The sequence below is a fragment of the Etheostoma spectabile genome, chromosome 19 (genome assembly GCF_008692095.1).
Source record: "Etheostoma spectabile isolate EspeVRDwgs_2016 chromosome 19, UIUC_Espe_1.0, whole genome shotgun sequence".
In the NCBI taxonomy this organism is placed as follows: domain Eukaryota; kingdom Metazoa; phylum Chordata; class Actinopteri; order Perciformes; family Percidae; genus Etheostoma; species Etheostoma spectabile.
The window spans coordinates 12,376,326-12,390,901 of NC_045751.1; the positions used below are offsets into that span (position 1 = coordinate 12,376,326).

Here is a 14,576-nt window from a genome sequence, read left to right on the forward strand (position 1 = left end):
TGTCGTGAGTTGTATGTTTTGTTTTGGGAAAAGAAATGTTAATCATAAATAGGATAATTTATATAATTGTACCAATAACTACCTTCAAAAAGGAGGAGGGGTGTTATGTAATCTGTGTCTGGGATTGGCAGCAACATTGAGTTTTTTGTTGTGTAATACTCTGTGCTGTCTGTATTTTTATGTCCCCGCAAACTTTTGACAACAATCTGGGGGCAGGGTCCAGGTGAGCAGCAAGACAAGAACCAGACACACAGACACACACACACACACACACACACATACATACATACACAGAGCTAGAGACAAACTGGGAACAAGGAAGATACAGTGAAGAGTGGGAAACAAAGGGATACCCATGGGAGAGACAGGTGCACGGCTATAAAAGTGACTTTGTGTCCAGTGCATGAGTTGTAACAACTGTGTATCATACCTAATCTATGTTAACAACCGACACACATAAACAAGTTGTCTAGTCTTTCTCACTGTGACTTTTTGGGTCGGGCTAATTGTACTTTTGATACTTTAACAACATTTAGCAGCAAACTTTGATTATTATAATGTACCTGTAACTGTAAGTGAAGTGAAGTGCCTGTAATAAATTTAGCGACAGCGCCTTGTCTCCACAGACAAGAGGGAAGAACTGAAGACTTTAACAGGATTTCAAACCAGAGAAACTCAAGAGAAGTTTTTGTGTCTATTATTTCTTATAAGTTTAACAGTTAGCCTTTAATTCAAAGTTTTTGCTGCTTTGGAACTTCATTTTTGTGCTAAAAAAGTGCACCTTTTGTAATTTTTCTTATCGAATCACTCTTATTTAATCCTTCCTATTGATTCATGTTGTGCAGTTTAATGTATAATAAATCATTGTTTAAAAATGCATCATATTTTGTTGATCAAACTCTGCAGAGTGACTAACTGTGAGACACATGTAGTGGAGAATGAAGTTCAGTATTTTACAAGAAAATGGAAAGGACTAAAAGTTTCAAGATACATAAAATGGATACACACAAGTAGGGCTGCAACTGATGATTTTTTTTCATTGTTGCTTAATCAATTAATTTCTGAAAATGGTGAAAAATGTCGATCAGTGTTTTCTAAAGCCCAAGATGACATCCTCAAATGTCCACAACTCAAAGATTAATCAGTTATCATAGTTGGTGATTCCTTTGAAATTTGACTACTAATCGATTAATCTTAGCAGCTCAAGAAGGTACTTCACGGGCGTCCGGATAGCTCAGTTGGTGGAGTGGGCGCCCATGTGTGGAGGTTTGCTCCTTGACGCAGCAGGCCCGGGTTTGACTCCGACATGGGATCCTTTGCTGCATATCACCCTCTATCTCCCTTTTCATGTCTTCAGCTGTCCTGTCAATAAAGGCCTAAAATGCTCCAAAAAATGATCTTAAAAAAAAAAACGTACCTCACAATTCTACTTTAGTAGCCTACCTGGTTACTGGTATAAAGTTGTTTAAAAGTCAGCATGTGTTGACGTTTGCGATGAATCATATATTAAAACACTCAACAACTGATGTTGAGAAGATTCCAAATCACACGGACACGTGAGGTTCATAACAAAACCCGAGTCATCCTGTTATTACACATCTGGGAAAAATACCTGGAGTGTTAATCAATGGTGGAAAGCAGGATGTGAAGTGGTTTATAGTGTCTGTTGGGAAAAAGGAGGGGAGTGAACGGGGTGAGGGTTGTCGGTCAGAACATACACATATGTATTTCCTCTTAGTTGCATGCTATTTTGAAGGTGTGTCAACCCAGCCAATGAGGGTGCAGCATCTACATGCGTCATTTTGAACAGTGGTGAAGCAAAGTGGGGCGGGGGGCGGGGGGGCTCTGTGCCTATAATAAACCCAGCGACAGCGCCTTTTCTCCACAGAGGGAAGCACTGAAGACTTTAACAGGACTCCAAACCAGAGAAACTCAAACATAGATTTTTTTTTTTAAAGTTTTCTTGTCAACTATATCTTATATTTTTAACAGCTCTAATTCAAAGTTTTTGCTGCTTTGGAACTTGAAAAAGTGCACATTTTGTCATTTTTCTTATCTTATCAGACTCTATTTTAATCCTTTGACATGTTTCCAGAAACAAAAAATGGGTAAGTACACTTTTGAACAGACTGTACTTTCCAAATTTCCTCTTCCCATGCTGCTGAACACATGGCTCCCTTCATGGGCAGCTCGGGACTGTGGGTAAAAAAATATACTAGGAATGTTTGGCTTGGGTCCAAAAATATACTGTATATGTGCACATGCTCTGTGGGCAGCAAAGGAAAAGTCATTCATTTATTCCTGAGGGAGTCCTACATGGTGTTAAACTGCCTTTTACACTTTATATGAACTTTATGCCACATTCTTAATGATCAGACCATTAGTAATATCAATATTCTTCATTAAGACTGTTCTGTGGCAGTTGGTGGCAACTTTATTTTAACTTTAATGTGTTTTAAAGGTTTTAATAAAGCACTACAGGGCTTGCTTTGCAGTTTCATATTGTATTTATTTATAGCACAGTATTGTGTATCCATTGATGTATGCTTGAGTAAAAGTGAAAGCAGTTTATCGTATCAAACAAATCAGTGAGTGTAATCAACACAGCAGACAAAACAGTGTGTGCGTGTCACCACTGAAGTGCATGACAGGCGTGACACTGCTGTGACTGCAGGAATGTGTGTGTGACTAAGAGTGTGTGTCTCTTCAAGTCATATCCTTATAAGTAGCAGTTCTCAGATCAGGCCAGCTGCCCAGAAAATCCTGTAATCTGATTATAACCATGTCACATGCTACTTAATGTATCAGGAGGCAAAGAGAGGTTAGGGGCATTTTGCAGTCAACCTGACCTCCGACCCTCTTTTCATGTCATCCAGCTACACCTATGAGGACTGCAAGGCCACTGCTGATTGGCTGCTGGCCCAGACAGACGTCCGACCCAAAGTGGGCATCGTGTGCGGCTCGGGGCTCGGAGGGCTGGCTGACATGTTAAAGGACCAGGTAGCCTTCAACTACAAGGACATCCCCAACTTTCCACAAAGCACTGGTAAGTTTAACTACAAAAGTTGCTGACCGGTTTCCCATTTGCTTTTCATATTTACTGACCGGTTTGTGCCTTTTGTTCTCCTGCAGTGCACGGACATGCAGGTCGGCTGGTGTTCGGCACCTTAAAGGGGAGGCCGTGTGTTTGCATGCAGGGGCGCTTCCACTTGTACGAGGGCTACTCAATCCAGAAGGTGTGTGTTGCAACAAATTTCAGATTGCATTTGAACACTGAGGAGCAAGTTGGCATGAATTATGCAGCCTTTAAAGAACGCTGCTGTGATAAAAGCAAAGTCCCCTCTGAATGGTTACATGATGTTTCATGTATATTTATGTGTATTTATGTATATTTGTGGGTGTTTTTCCAGATCACGCTGCCTATACGCATCTTCAAGCTGCTCGGTGTGGAGACGGTGATGCTGACCAATGCAGCCGGAGGCCTCAATCAGGACTTCAAAGTGGGAGACATCATGATCATCAAAGACCACCTCAACATGCCAGGGTTCGCTGGCAACAATCCGCTGTCTGGTCCCAACGATGAGAGGTAGGATGGGTTTCCTGCACCGGGGTATTTTGCTAATAGTTGCAGTAGTTAAATCTGCAAAGACAAGGTATCACTAAGGAAATACTGTTGGTCTTTCCGGCATAACCAGGCTTGTTAAACCTGTCTGCAGACATTCAGCAATATCTCTTCTGGCCTTTGGCCTAACTAAACCTTCCACCCCTCCCTCTACGTCTTCCTCTCGCAGGTTCGGTGTGCGTTTCCCCTGCATGTCTGACGCCTACGACAGAGAGCTGCAGCAGATGGGCATGGATGTGGGACAGGAGCTTGGCTACGGAGACTTCCTGAAGGAGGGCGTCTACTGCGTGCTGGGCGGACCCTCGTTTGAAACCATTGCCGAGTCCCGTATGCTGCACAAACTGGGCGCTGATGCTGTTGGTGAGTAGTGTTTAAAGGACTTAACTGTTATTATAAGCCACCAATAAAGAATATTTTAGTTACACTACAATGGCAGCAATGATGTGTAAAAAATGTATCTTTAAAACTGCAGTAAGTTGCAAAAATAAACATATTTATCACTTTTATATCTCTCCTAGTATATTTTAAATTTGTCCCAATATTTAGTTTTGAATGCCCTCTTTTCCTTGCCAGGCATGAGCACGGCCCCCGAGGTGATTGTGGCGCGTCACTGCGGCATGCGCGTCTTCGCCCTCTCCTTGATCACCAACCAGGCGGTGATGGACTACGACAGCGCAGAGAAGGCCAATCACGAGGAGGTCCTTCAGATAGGCAAGCAGCGAGCGGAGCAGCTGGAGCGGCTGGTTTCCACCATGGTGACCAAGATCGAGCACAACAACAACTAGGCCTAAGAAGTCAGAAGCTAGCTTTTAGCATTTTAGCATGACCGTCCAAGACTCAAAGTGGTTAGGGTTTATATTTCATGCTATTGTGCCAAAAAAAAGCTGAGCAGTTAGGCCATTTGTAGTTGTAGGTCAAAAGATGATACTTTTGTTGTCTTCTAAAGAATCTCACTTACATAATCAAATACAGAACAGACACATTTGTTATTACGTCACTGTGCCCTATCTGACATGACATTCCTCTACCGAGCCGCTTCAGACAAAAACATGGTTTTGTATCATTTAAAACGAGAAATATTTGTTGTAACTTAAAATATGTGATCAGCTTGTATAAATGTCTGCAATTTAACTTAATGAGCAAAAATCTGCAGCAAAGATCTTAATAGTATGATGTTGTTGAAATGTGTACATTAGTGTATTTTATGTATTTGACTGTGCTTGTTTTTTTCATATAAATGTTATTAAAGATACTATTTATTATTAAGTTGCGTTGTTCTTTTTGGCATGGAGTGGAGCCTTTTTTCAAATGAATTTAACTGATTTGCTCATCCCAACCATAAATATATAGCCTGGAAACCAGACAAGTTTGCTCCTTTAATTTGTTCTGGCAGATATGTCTGACCCCCCTCACATTCAAACAGATTTCCAATCAGCCAAGCCCTGGACAGACCAATCACAACCATTTATCCCACAAAGGACGGGTTTAGGATGATGACTGACAGAGCCGTTAATGTGCCATGCTTACCGAATAAAGTTACCGAACGTAGCTTGCAAAACGTAGATCAAACAGCAGTGCTGATCAAATATAAATCCAGATTCTGTTACTGTGTTGCCTATTTCCAGCCTTAAATGTTTTCAGAAACACATTTTAATGTACTGTTTAGCAGTAAGTTTTTGACCATGCAGCCATTTTCTGCTTTAAAAATGGTCCAAGTACCGCCCTAACGTGCATGTCGCTCAGAGCTACGTCCATCCGCGTTTCTAATTGGCTGTAGTTCTATTCAATTGTGTGCAGTATTTTGATCTGCCCTGTTGATAATGTCCTTGGAAATCAAAAATGAACTCAGAGGTTTGGAAGCACTTTGGATAGCTGCTGGTTGCTGTAAAGTGTTATATAAATACATTTTGATTGATTGATTGAGGTTCTAGACTAATACACAATTGCGAATTAGTTATATAAAAATAATCACCTGCTAGATTTATTACAACAATATAAATTGATAATTAATTCAAAGACTTGTAAAATCCCCATTTTTATTGTCAAAGTGTGTATATATGTTTTACAGAGACGCTACACAGTTAAATGTATTGCATGATGACTGGGTCCAAAGGGACACCAATGTTACCATTGTAAACATTAGGTAATGTTACATAAGCATTACACTGCAAAAACTGAAGACATGAATGCTGGACTATCTTAAGGTTTTACCTTTCAATTTTTGATTAAATGTTTCAAATTCAATTCCAAATCCAAAAACACAGAAATAATTGGTAAAACTAACTATTTTGGCATTTGAAACACTTCCAACTCCTTGCTTGATAAGAAAATGACAACAGTTAAAATGTAGATCCTCCATATTTTGGAAAAAAACCCTTCAAATAAAACACTTGCTCCCCTGGTTGAACATAATTTGGCAGGCAGACAATATACAATATACAGTATATCACATTTTACACTGCATGCATACAACATTCCCATCCAACTTGCATAATAGTTTACCTTCACCTAAAGTATTGACATGTACTTGTTCCTTTCAAAAAAGCAGGATTAAACAAGGACGATGCATCCCTTTTTAACTATGATACCCAGCTACAACCATGATATAAAATTATTTTTCTTTTCATATTTGGCAAAACAGTCAATAAAAAGTGCCATGCATAATAATAAGTAATGTCTTAAAGCTAAACAAGTATTGGTATTAAGGAAATATAAATCAACACATTGTCAGCACGCCATCATTGTCTCCACACTGCAGGGCTCAGTGAAGCTTAATGAGTGGACTCTTGGTGCTGAGGCAAAGTTTGGCACTAGATGTAAACAGATAGTACCAGGCCGGCAATGTCGCTACAAAGGCAGATTAGAGATACATGTTGCGCACATTCATAGGCGCTGAATGTGTAGCATTAAAAACAGGCTGGAGAAAAAGCTAGCACACTCAACAGCTGTCCACATCGACCACATCTGGCACCGATTGTAATAACTGACAGCAGGTTTAAAAAGAAAAAATAAAGCTCTGGAGTATTTTGCTGATTGTCCTCAAGTACATTAACTCTTGGTGGACTAACAGGATTTTTTTTCTCTTATCACTTAGTGATAATCCACAGGCTTGGTTGTGAGCAGTTTTATGTACCAACTACCGAACTACAGCTGCTGCCAACCGCATCACAGAGACATAAACATTCATGGCGTACTGGGCTGTAGCTATGAACTAATACCCAGAAGCAAGCAAAGTCGTCTATGCCTCTTGATCCTTCGGGACACTTCTTCTGCTCGGTTATATAGTGGCAGATGCAGTGCAGTAGAAAGAAAATAGTTCCTACATAAAACTGACAGACTGTGTTAGAGACCTAGCAGACTTCAAAAGGAAGATATTGGTATCATATGGGACTAGAAGATCTAAGGAATTAATTTGCACCAACCATGTAATGCTATCTAAATAACGATGCAGCTTTAGGCTTTTGGCGAGGGAAAAACTGACAGGGCCATGGTCTCCTGACCTGTCATTTTGAATGAAAATGGGTTTTATGGGAATAGCCTTGTGAAACTTTAAAACAACAAACTAGGGCATTAAGAGAATGTATGGCTTTTCTAGGTATATTGACAATAAGGGGGATTCTGAGCAGTTTTCAGAACAGATGTGCTCACCAAAAAAAATGTGTTTAAGTGTTTAATTCCCATGTGTAATGTGTTTTTCTATGGTATTCATCAAAGTCTTGGTGCATTAATGTTTAAATTTATATTAACCAATTCTCAAGTGGTCAAACGTGGTTACATTTTGAATCAAATATATGTAACAACCTGTATCTCAGTATCAATCCAAAAATTGCTGCAACAACTTATGAGACATAATTAAGGAGAATGGCCATCCGAAGAGTAAACGGAAAAAACGTTACAGTATACATGAGCTGCTGTGAATGTGGTATTGGCCTGCTGCCTAACTGCTGTTAGATTCCCAGTCTAAATTATTATCCCAGTCCGGCCCTTACTTCTCCTGAAAATATGCTAAAGGTCAGCTAAATCCTGCTAACGGAAAATAACCCCTCAGAATTAATACACATTTACCCCTTCCTTTATTTAGGCATTTTGGGCTATTGCTAATGAGTGTTTATTAGTCAATTCATCAATTTATTCAGTTGCTTAATTTATTTATTTACTTTCTTATAAGTCAGTTCTTACAAGCCAGGTTTGGTCTTTTAAAAACGTGGTAGATACAGTACAAGCCCTTTAAACATGAACGACTATGATTAGAAGGTAATTTTTAAGAAAATAGGTTGTTTTTTTTCTTCCACCAAGTAACATTTCACAACATATTTCTTGTCTTCACTAATTGAAATTTAACAATATGTTTTTTTCTTCCCCCAGAGTAACTGCCCCAAGACAAGAAATGTTTGTAAAGCTAAAAAGGTTGTAGCTCAGCAAACTGAACGCCTACGAGAAGGGAGCTTTCCTCTGTTAGCAAAACGTGTGACAAGTAACGGTTTGGCACATTATTTCTAAAGTAGACACTGTAGAGCTCAATTTACAGTTGTTTAGCATCAGAGGGCTTCGGCAGCGAGAGGAAGAACTGGCGCCGAAAAAAAGGCACTTCTGAAACAACACATACTGGGCCTGAAGCTGCAGCAGGATGCAGTGCAAGAGTCCACTCATCTCTAGGCAAACATGGTCAGAGTAATCCACTGTAGAACACAGAGAGCACGTAAATTAGGCGGTGCCAATTATAACTAATACAAATCTACTTTCTGCACAGAAATGGTTGATCTGAACCAAGCACAAAAAGCAGAGAAATTGTTTGGGTGTTTGGTTGCATTTCTGTTCCCGAGTGTGTGGCAATACCTGATGGAAGTTGAGGGTTATGAAACCGTCTTTATCTGTGTCCAGGGTCTTAAAGGTTTCTGCAGAGACAGAAACAAAGACAATCATGTTTGTTATCTATGCTGGTGTAATGTGCTGGGTTGTGTTATGCATGAATCCCAGCAACCCGCAGACATGTACTCTACGTTATTTATTCACAATCACAAATGGTATCGTTTGTGTTAAACTGAGGTGATAACAAGTAGGTAAACTGATTATTTAAAGACACTGAAGATGTGCAGCAATGGGACTCACTAAACATGGTCTCCAGTCGCACCAGACAGTTGACAAAGTTGTCAAAGTCGAGAGTCATGTCATCCTCGGTGTAGCGCAGGATAATCAGCTGGAACAGTTGGTTGGTCAGCTTGAAACCTGAAGGAAAGAGGAGACAAAAAGAAAAGGTTTTACAAAACAGTAATCAAACGTGTCAGGAAAAGAACTCACAATTTAGCAGGGAACACTCTCCAAACAAGTGAAGAAGAGTAAAAATGCCTGCCTTGTGTGTTTGTCTGTCTCTTTTGTTGTAATTAAAATAAAAAGGAACCGTACCTGCAGAATCAAGAGCCATCCTCATCTCATAGGAGCTCATGGTGCCCGATTTGTCCAAGTCAAACTGCCTGAATATGGTCTGGCACGGTAACACAGACATAGTACATATGAATAGAGAACAAAAATTTAGACCAGAAAACAGGAAAAAAAAAGATGAAAACTTAGTGATAAAAAAGCTCCTGTAAGTAGCATTATTACACTGTAACTTTCATTCTTGTGTTTTATGTGTCTATTTTTAACTGTCTATTCATGTGTTTTACCGGTTTTTAATGCTTATGATTTTTAACTGTTTTTACTTGTGTTTTATCTGTTTAACTGATTTTGTGTAAAGCACTTTGAATTGCCCTGTTGCTGAAATGTGCTATACAAATAAAGCTGCCTTGCCTTGCCTTATAATTAATTGTTTCGAGGAGGTTTCTCATTTTAATGAGTTACAGGATCTTTTTTTCCCATCACATTGGCAGTAATGGGCTTACCAGGTATCGTTTAATCTTTTCCCAGAGTACATGAAACTCTGTCAGGCCCAGCTTTCCACTGCCGTCCGTCTGAAGTCCAGAAGTTAAGGAACAACAGTGACTTTCATCTGATCAACAGGTACGACAACAGAATAACTCCATTAAATATTATCAGTAGCAGCCAACTTTAAAAGGGAACTCTCCTGATTTAAAATCTGTTTACAGGTCTTGGAGGAGTACATAAAAGTCTGATAAATTTCCACAATGCAAGTCCAGTTGCATTGTGGGTAATGCCGTTGCCAGGTTTTGACCTGGAAGAACAATGCATGGAATCAAAAAGACAGTATCTCTGGTTCAGCAACATCAATTTTGATTGCCAAATTACAATTACTCATCTTACTGTAATCAAGTTGTTTTTTGTGTACTTTTACTTTTTAAAGTAGTTTTTAAAATCTGTAACTTTACTTTTACTTAAAGGCTTAGTGTGTAACTTTTGGATATTAATGAACATCCTTGACATTCAAAAGGAGTTGTTACAAAGCTAATTAAGACCATCAGCTCCACACAAGTCCATCTGTATTTCGTGTTATAGCTTTAAGTATGTTCTGAAGTATTGTACTTTCCTTCATTTCAAATCACATCCTTTACAGAGCAAAAACTTGTAAATAAAAAGGTCTCTTACGTTGCTTTGGTAAAGTATCTGTAAATAAACTAAAATCGGAAGCTGCTTTGTGCCATTATCAAATCACAAAAGACTGTGATTTAATGAAATAAGTATCATAAGTATGAAGAAGATAATAAATATGTATAACTATAAAAAAGTATATCTCCAGTACATTTAAATGAGCTACTTTTGCTTGAGCAGATCTTTATACCAGGAATTTTACTACTACTTAAGTAAAAGCTCAATGAAATAGTCAATCAAATCAAAGTCAATCAAAGTAATAGTTTTACTTAAGTAGAATATTTTTGCACTCTTTCCACCTCTGCGTCTGACAATGTTTAGGAGTGCAAAGCTAAATTGGTGGAATAGTCTATTAAGGAATCCGAAGAATTCTACATGCTTGTTCCATGGTAATATTCATATTCTATTAAGAATTGATATTCTAATGCCATTTCAAGGATACGTCCATGAGGCTTATCATGCTGCGACAAGCTTCTTGTGTGAAGCCATCTGTTTTCAGGTCTTTATCTGTTAGCAAGAGAAAGTAAAACAAAAAGACAGAAGAATAACACATTTAAGATGAAACACGTTTAACTAATTCCATAATGTTATGAGCAAGCTTGTAATTGCAGCTGTTACTAACGTTTGCTGATGATCCTGTTCAAGATGGTTTGCAGCTCTGTGAGGCTGATCTCCATGTCCTGTTGGCACAAACGGAGACGGTCAAATCGTTTAAATATGTCCGTCTATATACCACCAATCATTTATCTAGGCGTGCTCACCGGCCCGGCCAGCTGTCTGAAGAGGTTCTTAAAGGAGCTGTCGATCTGGCTCTCATCCAGCTGAATCTAAAAAAACACAAACAGAAGTGTTTTCAGTACGCATTCGGTCTCTTTCCACACCTCATCAGCAGCCAGGTGGTCAGTTTTTTCATCCTCTCACCTCTGGTGGAAGATCTGCTACGACGTCATCATCAAGCTCCCTGATGTGAAAAGAAGAAAGATTTTCCGTTGCTTAAAATTCGCATATTCGCATATGGAAAAATATGTAATATCTATCATCAGTATTTATTTATACATTACTTTTTAACTTGTTTCTTTCTCTTAAATCTTTAAAGCTTTAGTGCGTAACTTTGCTATTAATGAACATCCATTACATTCGGGACGGGGGACGCACCGACAGTTTTGTTGTCATTACTTAGAATTCCTCATGGGCGCTGCAGAAACTACACACTTTAACTTTAACTGCACATTTATCATGAGAAACACTGATCCTCCACTGATAACAGATATAATAGCATTGGCTTTTGGTTTCGACACTTTACCAAGAATAGTTGTGAAAACAATAATCCTGTTAAGAATAAATCAAGACAAAAAGAGTAGATTATTTTCACTCATTTTCTCCCCCAAACATCATATGATCCAGATCCCTCACACTCTGTCGCAGCCACTCACTCCGAGTTGGCGGGTTTCTCAGAGAAAACTCTGAGGACAAAGTTGGCCTCTTTGTTTGGCTCAAAGGTGGAGGGGACGACGATGTACTCCCCGGGCGGCAGCTTCAGACGCGAGCTGACCTCCCTCAGGTTGATGAAGGTCTCTGAGCGAGCGCTGGAGGCGTGGGTGAGGAAAAAGTCTCGCTTCAGGTGGACTGCTGAACTGCCTATAAACTGAGAGGGGAGATAACAAGTCAACGTATCCTTTAGCTTTCTAACGCACTTGTACTTATAAATATTAGGTTAAATCCCTTTATGTTTGTATTTCACAATGTCTGGGTAGCACTTTAAAAAACTCAGTAAAACTCATACCTCCTTTGGAACCTATAAAGGACGAGAAGAAAGAGAGAAAGATGAGATTATTAACAGGATGGATGTGATCAGGGAAAATAAGAAACATGAAAGAAGCTGATGCAAATATAAGAATAACCCCTTTCCACAGCATGAATCTAACTCAAGATAATGTAACATGTCACAGGTGCTTTTTTGGTTTCCACTTTTCTCTGCTCAATTTGGGAGAAAAAAAGTTACTGGAATTAAATTTTAGCATTGCCCAAATGCAAGTTGTCCTGGATTGGAAAATGCAGTGAAAAAGCAGGGAGTAATCAAGTAGCAAAGCCTCACAATGTCCTTAACAGTCATTTTAAAAAAACAGGTTGCATTGGGCGCCCAGATAGCTCAGCTGGTAAATCAGGTGCCCATATATAGAGGTCTGCTCCACGACACAGCGGGCCAGGGTTCAACTCTGACCTGGGGCCCTTTGCTGCGTTTCATTCCCACTCTTTCTCCCCTTTCATGTCTTCATCTGTCCTTTCAAAAATAGAGGCCAAAAATGCAAAAAAAATATCTTAAACAAAACATTGTTACATTATGTCAACTTCCTGCAGTGGAAAAAGCGAACTTGACTTTCAAAATTCTGTTTTACAAGCAGCGTTTGTTGGAGTGCAGCTAACCTCATACAGGGCAAACCCGATGGTCTCCATGTCTTCGCCCTCACGCCGTTTCTTCCTGCGGTCCTTCTGCATGAGGCCGACCAGGAAGCTGCAGTCTGAATGGCCGGAGTCGGGGTGCTGCAGCGTAATCTTGAACTGTGGGTTGAGCCAAAAGGTTGCTGGGTAGAAGAGTTGATAAGGTCAGATACTTCCTCCTTTGTAACTTTAAATCAGTATTCAGTAACACATTGTTAAAAAAAAGTATAAATAGTATAAAAAATTAAAAAAAGTGTCATTAATAGATCTAAAAACTAATCCAATTCCATGCATGTCTTCAGTCATAAAGTGGCATTTTTTAAATGTATTTTAAAGGAGGCCATTGTTTAGTCACTGGTTCACATTTGTTAGTAAATTCATCCAAATCCTCCCTCCCTCCTTCTGTACCTAATGTTTTAACATTTCTTATCCCCTTTAAAAGGTGTAAGTGACTCTAAAACTATATTACACCGTCATGTGGATCCTAGTTTGGTCAGTGGCAGGAGAAACTCTGATCCATTTCCAAAATGTACAAAGAAAATGAAACTAGACTGCATTCTAGAGAAGATCCATTATTATATAACATGCCTCCATTGCTCTCCTTTCATTGCTACCTCCAGTTTTGTCTGCCAGTCCATCTGTGACCTTACACTTCATACTGTACCTGGGAAGTTCCTGCAGCCTCCAGCGGTGCTGCCCCTCCTCCACTCTCCTGAATAGACCGAAGTGCTCCATTTCTTCACCTGGCTGTTATCCAGGGCGTCAGCCGTCAGGTTGCAGAGCTCCAGACGGGAGAACTCGCGCAGGAAGTCATTGAATGACATCCTGAGAGACGGAAAAACACACACTGTACTTGTTTTCCATTACAAAGTCAAAGAGTTGTTACAGTACGAATGAAAGATGATGCTGACATTTTAAACATACAATAAGCTGTATTATATATCAAACAGACGTTTGTTGTTTTTTTATTGACATGTAACAGACGCAAATATGCTTTGGAAAATAAAAAGATGGCAAAATTTGCACAGGCGTCCACATGCACAAGAACACTCACCAGAATTCTCCGTCCTCGCCGCGTATTTGTAGCCGACTTCTGGCAGAGCTATCCACACTGTCCCACTCTCTGGAGCTGAGGATTTCACAACCAAAAGAAAATGTAACTACAGCAGCATTTTTCTCAATATTACTGTAAATTCACATCAGATTTAGAAAACAACCTTAAAGCTTTAATGCGTAACTTTTGATATCAATGAACGCTCTTTTCATTAAAGCCATTGCCAAATGAGTTGCTACAAAGCTAATTAAGGCTATCAACTCCACACATCTCTCTCTGTATTTCTCTGTATAGCTATGTTCAGAAGATTGTTTCGTCCGGCAACTTTCCCACGCATAAACTCTTCAGAAATGAGGTGAAAAATGATGATGTTTTTGATACCAAAAATGTCAGTTTTAAGAGCACAGTGTTTTAGACACAGAGTTTTTTTCAGATGGAAAACGTCCTTCCAGCATTTAAATCCTGCACAGTATTTGTCAGGTTCATAACACTTTAACTTACTAAATAATGACGGTCAAGCAAGAAAACGAGACTCAGACGGCAAATGAGCAGTTAATTGACAGTTGCAAAAGGGAAGCTACCACGAGAGCAGCCTTTCCGCAGCGCAGCTCTAGTGAAAACTTCAACAATTTCTCTGCAGCTCTGTCCCTTTATTCAAAACACACACAGAAGATTCACAGGTGTTGATGTAAGGAGGGGTCTAATGCCTACGCCAGAGACCCTGGGCTGGCATGTACCTCGGATCTAAGGCTCTTGTTATCTCCTGTGATATGCAACAGCGGGACATTTATTGCCTTTTGTTTAGGCAGCAGAGACTGAAAAAACACAGACACGGCTTGAAAGAAACCTGGTATTGTTAAATGTACATATAATGAAAATTATACTAAGTAGGAAAGTTATACTAATTAAGAAACAACT

The 14,576-nt window shown here is 39.5% G+C and overlaps 2 protein-coding genes across 5 annotated transcripts in view; one reads left to right on the top strand and one right to left on the bottom strand.

The window, feature by feature from the left end:
- The first annotated feature begins 695 nt into the window (after positions 1-695).
- pnp5a (purine nucleoside phosphorylase 5a) lies at positions 696-4,500 on the top strand. Of its 2 annotated transcripts, none has more exons than XM_032544029.1 (7): positions 696-775; positions 2,033-2,108; positions 2,877-3,046; positions 3,133-3,236; positions 3,411-3,586; positions 3,792-3,982; positions 4,196-4,500. In XM_032544029.1, exons 2-7 carry the CDS (start codon positions 2,086-2,088, stop codon positions 4,405-4,407), a joined length of 876 nt encoding a protein of 291 aa, XP_032399920.1. In that variant the 5' UTR covers positions 696-775; positions 2,033-2,085; the 3' UTR covers positions 4,408-4,500. The 2 variants fall into 2 exon arrangements, with proteins under 2 accessions (XP_032399920.1, XP_032399921.1); XM_032544030.1 differs by lacking the exon at positions 696-775 and adding an exon at positions 808-824 and having other exon boundaries at positions 2,083-2,108.
- A 1,143-nt stretch (positions 4,501-5,643) lies between these two features.
- capn1 (calpain 1) overlaps positions 5,644-14,576 on the bottom strand; it is a 28,330-nt gene continuing 19,397 nt past the window's right edge. For 2 of the 3 annotated variants that reach the window (XM_032544024.1, XM_032544025.1), the window contains 14 exons: positions 13,659-13,733; positions 13,269-13,429; positions 12,590-12,747; positions 11,949-11,960; positions 11,599-11,810; positions 11,087-11,126; positions 10,927-10,992; positions 10,788-10,845; positions 10,608-10,672; positions 9,502-9,570; positions 9,026-9,104; positions 8,732-8,848; positions 8,459-8,517; positions 5,644-8,301 (listed from right to left, as the gene is read on the bottom strand). In XM_032544024.1, coding sequence (XP_032399915.1) covers positions 8,275-8,301; positions 8,459-8,517; positions 8,732-8,848; positions 9,026-9,104; positions 9,502-9,570; positions 10,608-10,672; positions 10,788-10,845; positions 10,927-10,992; positions 11,087-11,126; positions 11,599-11,810; positions 11,949-11,960; positions 12,590-12,747; positions 13,269-13,429; positions 13,659-13,733 — 1,198 coding nt within the window. In that variant the 3' untranslated portion in view covers positions 5,644-8,274. Of the gene's footprint in view, positions 8,302-8,458; positions 8,518-8,731; positions 8,849-9,025; positions 9,105-9,501; positions 9,571-10,607; positions 10,673-10,782; positions 10,846-10,926; positions 10,993-11,086; positions 11,127-11,598; positions 11,811-11,948; positions 11,961-12,589; positions 12,748-13,268; positions 13,430-13,658; positions 13,734-14,576 lie in introns of those variants that run through there. The other variant, XM_032544026.1, reaches the window with a different exon arrangement.

What these genes read in the sequence shown, in the direction of transcription:
- pnp5a (XM_032544029.1), top strand. Translation starts at nt 2,086, where the DNA reads ATGTTTCCAGAAACAAAAAATGG. An exon ending in CAACTTTCCACAAAGCACTG is followed by an intron (nt 3,047 to 3,132) that starts GTAAGTTTAACT and finishes GTTCTCCTGCAG; the next exon opens with TGCACGGACATGCAGGTCGG. An exon ending in TCTGGTCCCAACGATGAGAG is followed by an intron (nt 3,587 to 3,791) that starts GTAGGATGGGTT and finishes TTCCTCTCGCAG; the next exon opens with GTTCGGTGTGCGTTTCCCCT.